Here is a 15,901-nt window from a genome sequence, read left to right as displayed (position 1 = left end):
TGCCAAGTTTTCCTCCTCAGTAGCACATGAGGATGTCTGCAGAACCGTGAACATTAGTAGAAGTTAACAGGAATACAGACTACTTGTCTTCCCTGCTGTGGGAAGTACTCTCAGCAATGGGATGAAGTTGCCTGCTTTTGCCTTTGAAGTATGTTGTAAATGCGTATGTTGTGTTATGCCTGCTGGTGGAGCTAAACTTCTGTTGTTGTTTTTCTCTTTGTATTCTTTCTTACATTCACTCTTGAATTCATGCTGAATTCATGGAACTTCAGAACAATGTATAATGGGGAATGTCTTCATTTGCCTTTAGATTGGAAACTTTAGTTTTGGTTTTGATTGACTTTTAAATGGGGGCAAAAGTGCAATGAATTTATTAATATTCTGCTCAGACTTCTGTTTGTGACCACTCTGAGAAGCCACAGCATTTTACTTTAAAGCTACAAACTGAACTGGGGATAATTAAGGCTTAATGCCAAAATGATACATATATGCATTATAAAGGCATGTTTCTAAATGATTGATCTCAGAATTTGTGAAGAAAGTTGGCTACTGTCAAGACAGAACAAAAAATTGTATAAAGTTAGTCATTTGGCTCACTGCACTTAGTACTTAAATGTCACCTGCTGGCTACTGCTTTGCAGTCTTTGCTTCCTATTTTCAAGAATACACATGGTTATCAAGTATCAAAGGAAAAACAATTATAACCTTTCCTTAGATGTGCTCAGAAATCAAAAAGAGCAAGACATGATTCATACAGGAACATACAGATAGTATATTGGGATTGCCTAAATATACTTAGATGCAAGTACATGTATTTATTTAGGTTTTAAAGTCCTATTAATGTGTTTCAAGTATGTTTTTAAGCAGGAATATATGATTCTTTCCCCCTGTAGTAAAGAATTACATTAAAAAAAAAAAAAAAAACCAAACAAACAAACAAAAAAAAACCAAAACAAACAAACAAAAAAAAACAACAAAGGTAGAAGACACTAAAATAAAGCTACTTAATAGAATAGGCTTGTACCCTTAACTAATGGGTTATTTTCTGTTTTGGAACCTAAAAAATATTTTTGGTGAAATTGTAATGCCTTGATAAGTAGTAATAATTGCTAATATAGAAAGTAATTATTAGTAGTATGAATTAGAAAAAGATGATGTACTGTGCTGCAAAAAATGATTATATAATGGGAAATGATATGAAGCTAATTAAGAAGAAACTCTGGAATAAGTTGTGATGTCCATAAAGAGAATTGTAACTTGTGACTTCTTTTAAACAACAGCTGAAGTTTGGGATAAGGAATTTGACCCTGTAATGGTAATTCTTCGAACAGTTTACCGTAGAGATGTACAGTCTGCAATGGACAGATACACAGCCTTGTAAGTTGAATCAGTTTTACAAATGTAATACCTTGTTTGTTGCACCACAGGATTTGTTTTTGTTTTTTGGTTATGCTCTCTGGAAACGTTAACAATATTATCAGTGTTTTCAGGCTCCCCATTTGTCTTCGAGTAAATAGCTCATAAATTTACACAGTGTAAATTTATCCAAGGTTCTGGATAGCTTAGTCTTTACTCTTCCACAAATGTTTAATACATTTCAAGTGACAAATTACAGATCTAATATTTAAAGTAAGTCATATGACTTACAGAAAGGAGCTTTTTTATATTATTTAAATCTAGGTAACTGAATCATTAATATTACTTTATATGTATATGTCTATGCATATATGTAAAAGAAACTGAAAGGAGGATGAGCCAGGATCTTTCCAGTGGTGCCAGGACAAGAGGCAGTGGCACTAACTGGAAAAAAAAAAAAAAAAGGCTCTATGTGGACATCAGGAAGCACTTCTGTATTGTGTAGCTGCTGGAGCCACTGGCACAGGTTGCCCAGAGAGCCTGTGGAGTCTCCTCCTTGGGATCTGCTCTGGTCATCCCAACTTGAGAACGGGTGTAGGACTAGATCGCTTGCCAACCTCAATGTGATTTCTGTGATGTTTCTGTCTATTGAAATGATGTTGAAGGTAATGCATTTTTTTTGTATGTGTTCACCCATGACAGAAACCGTGGAAAAATGCAATAAATTCTGATTTAAATATAGGAAAAGCTACTCAGGGGCACCCTTCTAAGTTCTAAGATGCAACAAGATTTGATTGTTATTCTGTCCCTTATGTGCCATCCAGTAAAATTCTTCTTACAGATTTTGCTTCACCTGACTTAATTTAGTTTTCTTTTATTTCATTCCTTGAGAGTAAAAATCAGGTTCAAAACATTATTAAAGCGTACAATAATCTTCCACCCCTTTGCTTATTGTCTTAAGTCAAAGGCTCATCATAAACATGTACTGTAAGAGAAAGGTATCTTCACATTGAATTTAATGCTTAAGCTGTAGTTGGCTCTACCAGCACAGTCATGTCTGCAAAGTTAAAAATTCTAGTGTTTCCTATTGCTTTCTGTAATCTAGTTGAACAAATGTGAATTTTCTGTTTGATGTCTGACTAATGTGGATTTTGGTGACGTGAGAATTTCTACATCTCTTCAGTGTAAGTCTTAGGAAGAAAATGAATTCTTAATTAAGAATTCATATGGCTCTACAAGAGTCATTTTGATCAGTGGTAGTTCACAGAAAAATGGAACTGTGGGCTGTTTGTGTATGTGTTCTGATATTAGGAATTTTGCTTAGAGAAATTAAACTGAGAAGTGGTCATCAATTCTGAAGTTGATCTGAACATCTGCAAGAGTGCAGTGCAGTTGCTTGTAACAGACAGTTGTCTGCATCACTGTTACGTTTAACACAAATCTAACATGTTTCAACAGTTTAAAGCAGAGTGGTAAATTCCCTGGCAACCCCTGGCCTCCTTACAAGAAAAGAACACCACTACATCCGAGTTACAAAGGTCTCGTGAAGCTTTTACACTGTAAAACCTTGCACATTGTGCTGTTTACACTTCTTTACAAGGTACTGTCATAATTCTTATTAAGTCCAGTATTTTATTTTGTAGAAAGGAATGCTTAGAGTCTTGGTTTTGTTGGTGTTCTTGAATAGTAAGTTTCAAATTTATATAACAGTTATTTTGTTCTCGTGAAGTAATGCTTTCAATTAGAATTCTTCTTGAGAGTTGAGCACACGTTTAAGCATCAAAATGACTGATGTGGTTAAAATTTCCTTTTTACTGTGTTAAATTCTTTTCATTAATTGTTGTATGACTACAGAGAGATTTCTTATTTCTCATTTATTTTGTAGGACTAGCACGATGATTATTTCATGAGTGACTAGTTCATATTACATTCTCCTAAGTTAGGTATCCAAAGTACACGGACAGTCCTACTTTAAGTACTCTCTTAATGATCGGAGTTACTGTTTGACTTGTTGCATTTTGGTTTTGGATAGAATACTGATTTGTATGGTGTTCTTTTGGCTCCTGCTGAAGAGCTGGGTGGCAGCAGCAGCCTTACATCCAAACTGGCAAATAAGTCTCAAATCTGTAGTTGGTTTTCATGTAACTTTCTGGATATGTTCTGTCTTTAATAATGTTATAGTGCTTATTTTTCAGAACTAATTCATGCCTTTAAATTTTCCTTTGGTAGTTAGCTGTCCTCTTTAAGAGAAATGCATTGTTTTTCAAGAGCACATGCATCAGAGGATGAGTCTTTGAGTCCTTCCTTGTATTTGGAAAGTGTTCTCAGGGCAGTGTGCTGCAGAAGCAGATGAGGGACTATTGAAAAATGTTTTGATTGAGGCACGTCAATGATTTTCCTACTACCCTTAAGCTCTTTCATTGTTTCACTGTTAAGCTTTTGTCGAATAGAGAATCCGTTAAATACAGCAGTAAGAGTGTGGCATTCACAGGCTTCTTGTTTCTATTTCTTGTTTTACCCAATTTCTTTCTGTAATGAAGTATCTAATAAATTGACAATACACCATTAGGATGAATGAAAACTGAAGAATTTATCTGAACTAATTCAATAGATTTCACCTTTGTGATAGAGAAGTATTATTTCTCAAAAGCTGACAAATTAGTAGCTTCAGTAAGCAATAGCTTTTGCTATGTTATGAGTGCAATTTCAAAAATCTATGTGAAAAATAAAATATCATGAATGCGTTAAGAATTCTAAAGTGCTATGATGGACAAAAAAATTAAGTACTGAAGTTGGAGCTCAGCATCTACTAAAAATACATTGGGGTTGCAAGTGATGTTCATATTTTTCTGCCTGCTAATATTTTCCTGGTAACTCATATCTCATGACACAACTCTTTGAAAGCACAGTGATTTTATTAAAAATAAAGAAAATCACGTATGTAGCTCAAAGCCTTTTGTAGCCTAAGTAACCTAGAAGGTTGTGGTGAAAGAAAACTTGCAGGTAGTACTTTGTATTTGTTCACATCAGACCTATGGCTTTTCTTTACCTCCTGATGTAACTTACAGATGCCTGTCATGCTTTTGTTAATTTCTGTTGTTTTATGTTAGTTTTTTCTTGTTTTGTAATTGAGATTGTAAGACTATGAAAGATAAAAACCTTTCAAGATGTGGTTATCTTTTTTTCTGCCTAGATATTAATGGATCATCAGAATTTGTCAGAACATGTCCTTTGTATGGTTTTGTATTTGATTGAATTGGGGTTGGAAAATTCTCCAGAACGAGAATCAGATGAAGAGGTGGTAAGATGTTTCATTTAAAAAAAAAAACAAAAAAACAAAAAAAAAACAAAAAAACACCTCACTGAAAAATGTTTATTAAAAAAGGTATCATGTAGTGATACAACGTAGATCAGTTATACATCCTTTTTTCTATTTTGTAAATCAGTGCTGGTAGCTTGTTGGAATAAAAGAGTTGAATATAAAACTCGGATTCCTAGATTTTCAAATGAAACCATAATCAACATTGTCATTAGCAATCATATTTTTCTTACAGTAATTGCATTTTTTTCATTTTTGAGATTGACTTGTACAAACTTTAGATTCTTTGTTATGTTACTCTTAGGTTACACAGCTTCTTATTACCCTGTTTCTTTTGCTTTTGTTAGATAGCAATGATAACATGATATGTACTTATTTATCAGAGTTGTAGTCTTCAAGGTAGACATCAATCATTAATTAAAAAACTATATCAACTTTAGTGAGGTACTTTTATCATAATGTTGATGTCTTGTGGAGAGCTGAAAGTTTTTGTAGTACAGTTATAAATTGCAATGATCTGTGCAGCTTTTATGAGGAAATATATACAATTTTATCTTCTTCAGGAATCTACAGGTGGACCAGAGCGTTGTCATGACAGTTGGTTTCCAGGTAGTAACTTGGTTTCTAACATGCGGCATTTCATTAACTATGTCCGAGTAAGAGTACCAGAAACTGCTCCAGAAGTGAAGAAAGAACCACCTGCAAGTACCAGTTCAGATGGTTTAGCTTCATCACAAGTAAGTATGTATGAATACTGTCTCTTTCCTATTGGCTGATGGTTTTGTTTGGTTCGTTTTGGGGTGGGGGGAAGGGGAGATTTCTTACTATTTTTGTAAATTTCTTATGATAATTTTTTTTACATCAGAAGTTGTTTCAATTATCTTCTTCCAGATGTTACAGTTAATTAATCTTTTTTGTCCTCAATCTACCAGAGTTCAAGGCGGAAGAGCCTTCAGAGAGAGGTAGATCTGTGTGCAGTTTGTTCTCCTAAGCAATTAACTAGCAATGTGGCTTTAATCATGCTCACCTTAACATTCAGTGACGTCTTCTAATTTTCCTGAATTTTCTTTTAGTTTTTATTGCTTTTTTTCTATTCTTGATTTGTGATCTTAGGTTGTGGACTCATGGGGGAAAAAAAAATGGTCTTTAAATTTATACTTATTCTGAAATTAAAACTTTATATCAAATGTAAAACATCTTTGTTAGCTTACTGCTTGAGCTTTGTGTTTAGGCCTCTTTTTTTTTTTTTTTTTTTTGTCTTGCCAAGATACTACTAACATTTAATAATCTAGAGTAGTTCTAGCTTTCTCAAATCTAGGTTAGTTTAAACTTAAATTGAAAGTGCATTTGAAACCAAGTAGGTTTTTTTTGTTGTTACTTTTTTTTTTTTTTTTTTTTGGCAGGGGGAGCTAAAATGAATATTCAGGAAACATTTTTGCTATGGATTTAGTATATGCAACTTGTTTCTTTGTTTCCTTAATTTGGGACTGACTGAGTGGGCTCGTTCATTAGTGTAACTGCACTTGTTGGCACTGGATAGCAAGCTCTGCTTGCAAAAATGGGTTTGTGTCTTCTGGATCTCACCTAATTTAAGCAGGATGGACAGTGCCTGTGGGGATGTTGGGATCACCTGCTTGGGATTGAGCTACATGGTGTGACAGTACTCAGTAGACTTGTATTAAAGAAATTTAAAATAGCTCAAAGATATGAAAATGACAGATATTCCTGAAAGAGCAGAAAATGTTGCTTGGAGAATGGAATTCTAAGTTTAATGGGAACAAAGTTAGTTGTTAGGCTTTTTGGTATGGACAAAATCTCTTCTTGTATTTGGCTTTCTATGCAGCTGTGTATATCAGGTTTGTATAAAAGTATGACGTGCAGCGTTAATATTTTAGTGTACAGACTTGGAATTTACAGTTTGGAAGAGAATCTTCAAACGTTTTGTAGATTTCCTCATTGAAAATATTTCTGTGGCTTTATATACATGTATGTTGTTTATCCTTTATTTCTGAAAATTAAACATTGTAATTTATTTTATTTCCACAAGAACTCGGGGACAGCTCAAGTGTTCAGTTTGGTTGCAGAACGTAGAAAAAAATTTCAGGAGATCATCAATCGGAACACCAGTGAAGCAAATCAAGTGGTTCGGCCCAAAGCATCGATGAAATGGTCAGCACCTGGTGCAACTCCACAGCTAACCACAGCCATTCTAGAAGTTAAAGAAAGTATGCTATCCTTGCTGATTAAATTACACCACAAACTCTCAGGAAAACAGAACTCTTATTATCCTCCATGGTTGGATGATGTGGATGTTTTAATCCACCCAGAAATTCCAAGATACTCTCATGGTGATGGAATGACGGCAGTAGAAAGAATTTTATTGAAAGCTGCCTTACAGAGCAGGCCGAATAAACGTATAATAGAAGAGATATGCAGAAAGGTGACGCCTCCTGTACCACCAAAAAAAATTAGTTCTGCAGAGAAGAAAACATTGGATAAAGAAGAAAGGTAACATTAATAACAAAACAATAGGGTGCAGAAGGGCAATATGTGTCTTGCATCTACTGGTTGATCTGGTTCTCAGTAGTGCTAGACTTCTGCATTTACAGAAGGGTGGGGATCAAAGAATCAAGTAACTTTCCTTACAGAAAAGGATGAGGTTATTTATTTCCCTTTAGAAAACATAAAACATTTGCAGTGATCTATGAATATGAATGAAATACATGAAAATGAATGTTTTGTCATTCTTTGATTTTGAGTGACTACCTTCCTGCTCTCAAATCCATAAAGGCATTTGGGGACCTGTTACATTTATTGACAATGTAATAACTAAAATGACTTGATCTCATAGGCTGGCATTGCTTTTATATGGCCAGGATGTAATTTTTACTTTTTCCTGATTTTATTTCTTTATTTTTCTGTAAGTGCAATTTTGTACTAATGAAGATCATGCAGACTTAGCATTCAGTGTGATCCTCTTTGGTTACTTTGATGTATGATGACAGATTTGGCCTTGCTTATACAAGGAGTTGTCACCATAGAAACCAAAATACAGAACTGGAGAACTTGAGCTGCTTGCAGTATTTTTTGAATTGCAGTGTCATACCCTCATGGGCCATCATGGAAAATTACTGAGCTGTACTGAATCTGTCAGAGTTTGTTTATGTCGTCTTATTAAAGGCCTCTATTTACAGTCACTCTGCTTTCAGCTGAGGCATATATTGAGAAATTCCCAGGGGGAAATAAATAAAAACAGGTTTAGCGAATGCCCTGATATGATCCTCAAAATAATGAATCTTAGGATTGTTGTAAATAGAAGTTATTTTAAGAAATGGTGGCTCTGCAGTGTGACAGATAAATGGGCAGAGACGCTTGGATTTTTAAGGTGCCTTTAGGGAAGCAGGTTAGAAGCTTTGATGTACAGGGCACCTTAGGGTAACAAACTGCATTAAATTTGCTGTTTTGAGCCTGTACGTGTCTGTTCCTGCACTAGAGCAGTGAGTGTCAGGAGTACTGTAAACTGAAGAGGATTCGTATTAAATGCTGAGAGATGTTTTCAAATTCCTCATTGGTTATCTTAATCATCTCTAACTAAGTGGGAGAAAATATTGTTGTTAATGCTCATGAACGGAGTTCATGGCTCTGATAGATCTTCCCTACTTGCACTGGCCGGTGCTATGTAAAGCACTCACCACCTGCTCCATCTGGTGAGCAGCTATAGTGTGAGCTTGGCTTGGTTTTTCCCCGTTTGAACTCTCCAATTTCCCTTATCTGTAAACTCTTGTCAAACTGAAGATCCCTTCCTGATAGTTACAGAAGAGGAAAATTTGGTAAATGTGCATGTTGTAGTGGGTGAAGAATGGTGAGGAATGTAAAAAGATGACGAAAACAGGCATTGGTGAACTCAGGAACTAGGAGATTTTACAGAAGTAACTGAATTAATTGTGATATTTTAAGAATGGAGTGAAGTGTTTCTGTAACAAGTGCTTTCAAACTGGAAGCTATCTCAAACTTAAGAGGTAAAAAATGTTGGTGGCCAGTGTCATAGGTGGATGTTGGGGAGGGGATGCCAGTATGAAGAGTCTCAAATGGAGAAAAGTTATCTGTAATCAGGCTTGATTTAAAAAAAAAAAAAAAGCCTACCTCATTTGCAAGCTGATTGGTTGTTCATGAGAAATTAGAGTTTTGTGATGCCAGGCATTTCACTGTTACTTTGTGTTTGTATAGTAGAAAGATGACTTTCAAGATTAAAGACCTGGGTGGTGGAAGTGTTTTCTTTCACTTGGTTGTTTTTAGTGATAGCAAGGACCCTCTGGAAGTTTTCTTTTTAGGACAGAATTTTATGAGTTCCTTTCATAATTAAGAGTTTTTGCTTGTTTATTTCTCACCAGAATTTACTTTTAATGCAATAATTTTTTTTCCTTGAACATTAGATTTTTAGTTAGAGAGCTTGCAGTTTGAATGATATCTAAAGTGGTAATTGTAATCAGCCTGATGTTATTTTTCCACTCTATTTGACACTTACTCCATTCTTTTCCTTTCCACGTTTCCCCCTCACTTTCCCCTTTTTCTTTCACTCAGACGACAGAAGGCCAGGGAAAGGCAACAGAAATTGTTGGCTGAATTTGCCTCAAGGCAGAAAAGTTTCATGGAAACTGCCATGGATGTTGGTAAGTTTACTGTGATTAACTGCACTTAATTTTTTTTAAAATTTTCATGTTAGTATTACTGTTTTACAGTTTAAAACAATCAATAAAAAACCCGGACATATTCTACCACTATATCAGCTTCTGCACTAAATTTTTCTTAAGCTGCTTAAACTCATGTGTTCAGTATTATCTGTTGTAGAGAACATAAGCGTGAAGGAATAGGGTGAATGATCTGTTTAAAATATTTAAGAACAGCACATTACCTTTCATACATATGCTTTTTTAAAATTAGTATGCAGTGAATGAAGTAAATTAGTGTGATGTGTTCTAAAGTATTTCCTTTTTTATAAAAAAAACTTTCCAAAATTAGTCTATGTTGGAATTTTTTAATATGCAATTTAAGACTGCTTAAGAATGCATCACATTTTAATAAGATAAAGGTTTTTGCATTTTGAGTTTATGCATAGAATTGAGAAAAGCATTAAGTGAACATGTGCATTTTCTGTTACCTTCTGTTTATATTCTGTGGCATCTGTACAACGGCATTGCCATTCAAACTTGCCTTCATATAACTAAGTGAAATTTAGGAAGAGTTGTGTTAATGAACTAGCATGGAACAGAATCCACTGTGCTGTCTGTAGCTGTTTGCAGGATAAGTGTAAAAAAATATCTTACTAAGGGCAGCACATAGAAATACTTGAGACTGTCCAGTGAGTCAAAAACGTGTTGTAGAAGGCACCATGGGCCACCTAGTCTGCTGGTATAGGTGCTTTTACATTTTTATTTTGAGAGTGTTTGTCTTGGTGTGAAGCTTGCGTATTATCATGTGCAACTTCATGCAGGAGATTTTGGAAACTGTGCTGCCCTTCAGGCTGATCTTGCTAAGAACAAAAATAAATCTCTCTGCCTCAGGTTAATAGTAGCCTTTAAAAAATACAGTGATATTTGTAACAATTCGCTGTAAGTTTCATAAATATGAAATACAGTGATTCAAAGCTGCAAAACTGTTTAATCAACTGTAACTTAGTGAAAAATCTGTAGACTGGTCTATTTCTAAAGTGGCTGATGTGATTTTGTGTTTCTTTCCCGTGATGTTGAGTCTCAGCAGGACCTCATTTTGTCCTTCAAGCTAATGCTCCTTAGCTAGTTTATAAAAAGAAGTGCAGAGTTTTAATGCAAGGTGACATATATTTCCTAACACTCAATCTTCTGAACCCAGATAGAAAAATAAATTAAGTACTGATCTCTAGAGAATAGATGTGCTGGGTCAGTACTGATGATATTAGCATGCTAATGGCTGCTTTGATGCCTGCGAGCCACTTTGACGCACAGTGTATACAGCAGGAAATATGTTGACTAACGTCAGAGGTTGTAAATTGTATGTATTGTGTTCAGACACTTCTACACAACCCTTTGGGTTTTGGGATTTGGCTGAGTAGGGGAAAGAGCGGGAATGAATCACGCCTTTAAACTAGGGAGAATACAAAAAGGGGGGGTGGGAATCAGACAGCAGTGTGTTCTGTGATGAAACTGAGGCTGTAGGAGACTGATGGGTGCTGGCTAGGAGGTGGGAAATGCTGAGATTATGTAACGTTGGGGCTCTTGTTCCTATTGGTACAGAAACTAAACAAAGAGCTAAATAACTCTTTTTGAAAACATGGGAGCGTTCGAGTGCTTGACACCACCCTGGGTTTCTGTCATGGTTTAAATATTTTCATCCTTCAGTGATTTTTTTTATTTTTATTTTTTTATTTTTAATCTTTGTTCGTATTTATCCAGATTTCTTTGTCCCTGTAAATTAGTACAGAAAAGTCCTGAAACTGCAAGGCTGTGGGGTTTGTTATCACATAGGATGAACCTTATTGTGCATTTCCCATGCGATTCTCCTTCATGTGCGTTGCCATCGTTAGGACAAGTGTGAGTGCAATGAATTAGTTTAAAACTGTCTCTTCAAGGATGGAAGCCATGAGCAACTTTGGTTGCTTTCCAAAGCATGATTAACAAGAGATAAACTCGCTGTCTCACATGGTTGCTGCCCACCTGGCAGGCTCAGGCCTAGCCTGGAGGTACTCTGGCCCTCCTCTCTCTCCCATCATGGAGCGCTGCTTCATAAGGGTGCTGAGCTTGCGCTGGTTTGGCTGCTAGCAGGTTATGCTCAGAGGAAAACTGCAGGCTTATGCAAAAATTGTTTGAAAGATGGTGGGATAATATCCCCAAATGTATGGCTTTGCAAATAGCCGGTAAAGCATTCCTTCAGTGCTCAGTAAGGCAACGTTGTTCTGGGCCGTAACACACAAATGCTGTTTTCATCAGAATACCTTCTCAGTGTTGGGAAAAAGGTGGTGAGGGTTTGAGCTTCAGTGGAAGCAAAAGGAGGTGGTGTAGATTATTCTTCACTTTTTTTGCACCTCGTACAGTCAAGGTAGTAAGTAGGTTTGTATCAAAGCTAAACTAGAAGGAATTTAGTTATATCGCATTCAAAGTCCAAATATAAATGTAAAAGGACATTTAGTAGAGTAATTGTTTCATTAAGCAGTCTAGAGCTTGGATTTTTTTTTAATTAGATTTATGGTTTTTATTCTATGTTTCTGTGTTGTCTATATCTAATGGATAAAATGGCACTGCAACTTTGCTTTCTCTCATTATATCTGGAGGAAATTGGTTGATTAGGAAGCCCTCGTTGGTGCTGGAAATGTAGTTCCCATGGAATTCTGTTGTTTGCTGGAGTGGCCTAGCACTAGGTCTAAGTAGCTGGGAAGAAATGTGCATTCTGAAATTAAATTGGCCTGATTTTTGATGTGCCTTTTATATGTAGTAAATAGAAGAAGATCATGCATACTGAATTGGTTTTAAATTTCTTTTATGTTTGAAGATCTGTATTTCTTTTCCTCAGGTTTAAAATAATGAATGAAACTTAGGAATGAATGATATGTTATCAGTAAAATGTTACCTCGTTTCATGTACTTCAGCTGATTTGTTCAAAATCACATTGTAGGAAAAGAATACAGTGTGGCACTTAGTAAAATACTGAATGCGTGCATGTGTTTCATTTATGACATTTTAGGAAAAGATAAAAAATAAAAGGCAGCAGTTCTAAGGTCATTCTCATATCATGTAACTCTGACATACAGGTATGTGTGAGTATGCTTTGCACAATTATGAGGTGATGTTAAATATGAAAAATAGCTTTAATGTTTTCTTTCTCATGTGTTTCAATTGCTGGGAGGTTTTCTGGCTGCTTGGACTTGAGCAATAAAAAAAATGGTTCAGTTGCTCTGCTTTTTTGTTCACTGTCATTTGACTGCCACTAGATGGTGATAAATGTGTGTACAATGTTAACAGCTGTAGGTCAAGGAAGATTGCAGTTCATTTTCATTCATGTGACCCTCAGTAAGTGACTGAGAAATCCAAACATGCTAAAACAATGCAATTTTGATGCTGCCCTGTGAATGAAAATGTTGGAGTCCTTCATAGCGCGCACACACACAAAAGGAAAAAAAAAAAAAAAAAAAAAAAGCATTCCTGTTCTATCCACATTATCCTGTTCTGCATGAGAACTGTTGATAGACTGAAGGTTTTTGGGTTCTGTGTCCAGCACCTTGGCCTCCTTAGGGAGATGAAGCACTGAAGGTTAGCTGAAGGTTAGCAGGAAGTGTTTTTCTTTGGGAAACTTAGTGGGCAAGAACAGAAAGCATGTATACTCGTATTCTAGATCAAGAATCTTGATACCATGTGTTCCTAAGAAGTTAGGAGAGCATCACATAGTCCTAAGGTGGTTTTCTTCCAAACAAAAAAAATAATTCTTAGCTTTATTTCTAGATGTTTTCAGTGGAGACAATCTCAAGCAGATTTTGACACATCCTATTTGTATGCAATCTGCAGAAATAACTTTTGTACTTTTCTATGGCCATGCATAAAATTTCATTCAAACAAAGCTTAAGAAATTAGGAATGTGTGAGAACTGTTAATTAAAGAATTTTCGCAATGTCTCCAAATAAAATCTTCCTCCACTTAACTTTGGTGGCATAATCTGATGGAACACAGCCCTGCAGGACCTGTGGTAACTGTCCCTGCTTTGGGGCTGTTGAACTAAAGGACCCCCAGAGGACTGTGTCTTCTTTGGCCCTTCTGTGATATTAAACCAGCTGTACAAATACCAATATTGTCAATATTCCTTCTGTTTTGGTTGACGCTGTACCCTCCTCCACTTCCAAAACCCGTTACCATTGCTTGTCACATGGGCTAAGTCGCATCATGTGTGATTGCTTCAGTACTCTGAAGCTGATCTTTAGCCTTGTATGTTTGTCTGTGCCCTAGGAAATCACAATGTAGATCATTGGAAAAACACATATTTTAGATAGCAAGTTTTATATTATCCATTATCTTATATAGCATGACAACATATTACTTTGTTAATGCATTCCAAATTTTTGAAGACTGTCCAAGTTTCATTTAAAAAGAAGAATAATTTTATTATGTTTCCTTTAAACTATGTTTATCTTACAAAATGACTGGCAATTAAAATTGATGACTTAATCTGCATGTGAGTTGTCTCTGCATTTTTAAAATTGTTACTTCAGATTTATTCTGTCAATAATTAGATGGAAATAGTTACGAGGATCTCCAGTTTTAGCAGAGATTCTGTATTTATTTGCCCTTCATCTCAATGTATTCAGAGTTTTTGGGATAGTATCTAATTGAAGAGAAGTTGCATCTTAGTTGTATAGATGTTTTAAAAAGATGAAGTTTAATACAAAAGTCTTGAATATAGGAAAATGTATATTTTCCTGCGTAGGTATCTTTATACTTGAAAGAGCAAGATTTGTTACAAGTAGCCTTCAATATTTTTGTTCTAGATTTAACTAAAGAAATCATTTTGGCATGTTCTTCACTAAATCAGTGCAAGTGCATCTGGATTTCTTTCCCTTGGTTTTCTTTTCCCTTCTCAGAATCGCCAGATGCTGATATTGCCATGGAGATAGCTACATCAGAACAGCATGTTTCTGAGGCAATATATGATTGTGTTATTTGTGGACAAAGTGGGCCTTCTACTGAAGAAAGACCTACCGGGCTAGTTGTACTACTACAAGCATCTTCAGGTATGAATGTTTGACTTATAGATAAGCAGTGATTCTATAGCCTTTATAATGAGCGCATAAATACTGTTGAGTATCATGAAGTGTGGAAAGACAATGAAGTCTTTTTTTTTCTTTTTGAGGGTACTAGGAAATTTTAAATGTTTGGAAGAGTTGTTTAATTCCTTCATAATTTCTACAAACCCAGAAGTATATAGAGAAAATAAGTTGCAGAAGAAAGAGAAAATAGCTGTGTGCATATACAATTCCAGTGCAAAAGCACTGCTTTCAGTATTAGTTTTTTAGTGATGTTTTTTACTGTCTTATTTCAACAGAACACATTGTAGCTGTAAGCTAGAGTATTCCTGCTTGTTTTCTTTATTCTTTGGTATATTGTTATTCATTGCATTCTTTATTGTTTTTATTCTGTATACAGTGTTGGGTCAGTGCCGCAATAGCACTGAGCCAAAGAAACTGCCAACTACTGAGGAGGAGCAGATATATCCTTGGGATACCTGCGCAGCACTGCATGATGTGAGGCTTACGACTTTACAGCGATATTTTAAAGATGTAAGTATTTCACTCGTTTGAAACTCACACTTAAGAAATTAGTTGTGTGAAAAGGTAAATGAAAATACAACAGATTCCTCCTCGTAGCTTCTTTTTTGCACTTAGTGAATACTTTGTCCTATTGTAATAGTCCGCATGGATTACATTTGATAGGGTCCTTATTTTCATATGATGTGTAGCTTTCCCCTAGCTATGTTTTTGGTATAGGTAACTACCATGTCTACAGATGTATATTTATTAAATATCCCACCGATACTGTCTAGAAGAGAATATTTGACGTTTTAGCATGACCACATAATTGAGATGCATTTTTGCTGGCTTAAGTGTTATTTTCAAAACACTGGCTTTGTGGCCATTCTGTGAACCCAGTTAAGGAATTACTGTTGGTAGTAAGTAGTTCAGCAGGAGAGAGAAAATAGAACTGTTTTGACTTATAAAAGCTTTCTGAACCACCATAAAGTGAAGATGAGTGAACAGAAAGGAGGGGCCAGCAGAAGAAAGTCCTGTTCTGCTATATCCTGAATGTTGCACAAAATTCAGTAAGTTCAGATGTGCATTCACTGATACATTATTATCTGTTTTGAAGTCTATTAGCTGTTCCAAAGAGAGTTCTGCTTTGCTTCATGAAGCTAAAAGCAGTACATCACGATTTCTCTAATTTTGAGAGCAGTTCTTGTTACTTAACAGGACTTGTTCACTGTTAGACCTTCATGGAAACGCTGCCTGTTATTTTCCTTGCTACTGGATAAATCAGCTGTGTAAGACAATATAATTCTGTCATGAGGTATCATTCTGGAAGAGGAGGTGTATCCTATGATGTGCTAGCTCTTGGGCTGATCTAACCAAATAAGCATTTCCAAGCTTAGATACTGGCTTTAAAGAGGAAAAAAAAATTGCATTTTTCCACTTCTGTGCCGTAACATTAACAATAG

The 15,901-nt window shown here is 35.6% G+C and overlaps 1 protein-coding gene across 2 annotated transcripts in view; it reads left to right on the top strand.

The window, feature by feature from the left end:
* The window catches only part of UBR3 (ubiquitin protein ligase E3 component n-recognin 3), a 94,866-nt gene that overhangs the window by 37,709 nt on the left and 41,256 nt on the right, over nucleotides 1-15,901 (top strand). For both annotated transcript variants that reach the window (XM_042822618.1, XM_042822619.1), the window contains 9 exons: nucleotides 1,281-1,377; nucleotides 2,815-2,956; nucleotides 4,550-4,657; nucleotides 5,239-5,412; nucleotides 5,608-5,637; nucleotides 6,723-7,183; nucleotides 9,257-9,345; nucleotides 14,274-14,423; nucleotides 14,836-14,969. In XM_042822618.1, coding sequence (XP_042678552.1) covers nucleotides 1,281-1,377; nucleotides 2,815-2,956; nucleotides 4,550-4,657; nucleotides 5,239-5,412; nucleotides 5,608-5,637; nucleotides 6,723-7,183; nucleotides 9,257-9,345; nucleotides 14,274-14,423; nucleotides 14,836-14,969 — 1,385 coding nt within the window. The remainder of the gene's footprint in view (nucleotides 1-1,280; nucleotides 1,378-2,814; nucleotides 2,957-4,549; nucleotides 4,658-5,238; nucleotides 5,413-5,607; nucleotides 5,638-6,722; nucleotides 7,184-9,256; nucleotides 9,346-14,273; nucleotides 14,424-14,835; nucleotides 14,970-15,901) is intronic.

The sequence above is a fragment of the Centrocercus urophasianus genome, unplaced genomic scaffold (assembly GCF_019232065.1).
Source record: "Centrocercus urophasianus isolate 14NV4802_14NV808 unplaced genomic scaffold, USGS_Curo_1.0 seq_20, whole genome shotgun sequence".
In the NCBI taxonomy this organism is placed as follows: domain Eukaryota; kingdom Metazoa; phylum Chordata; class Aves; order Galliformes; family Phasianidae; genus Centrocercus; species Centrocercus urophasianus.
Note: the sequence above shows the minus strand (reverse complement) of the source record. Positions and strands in the feature narration are given on the sequence as shown.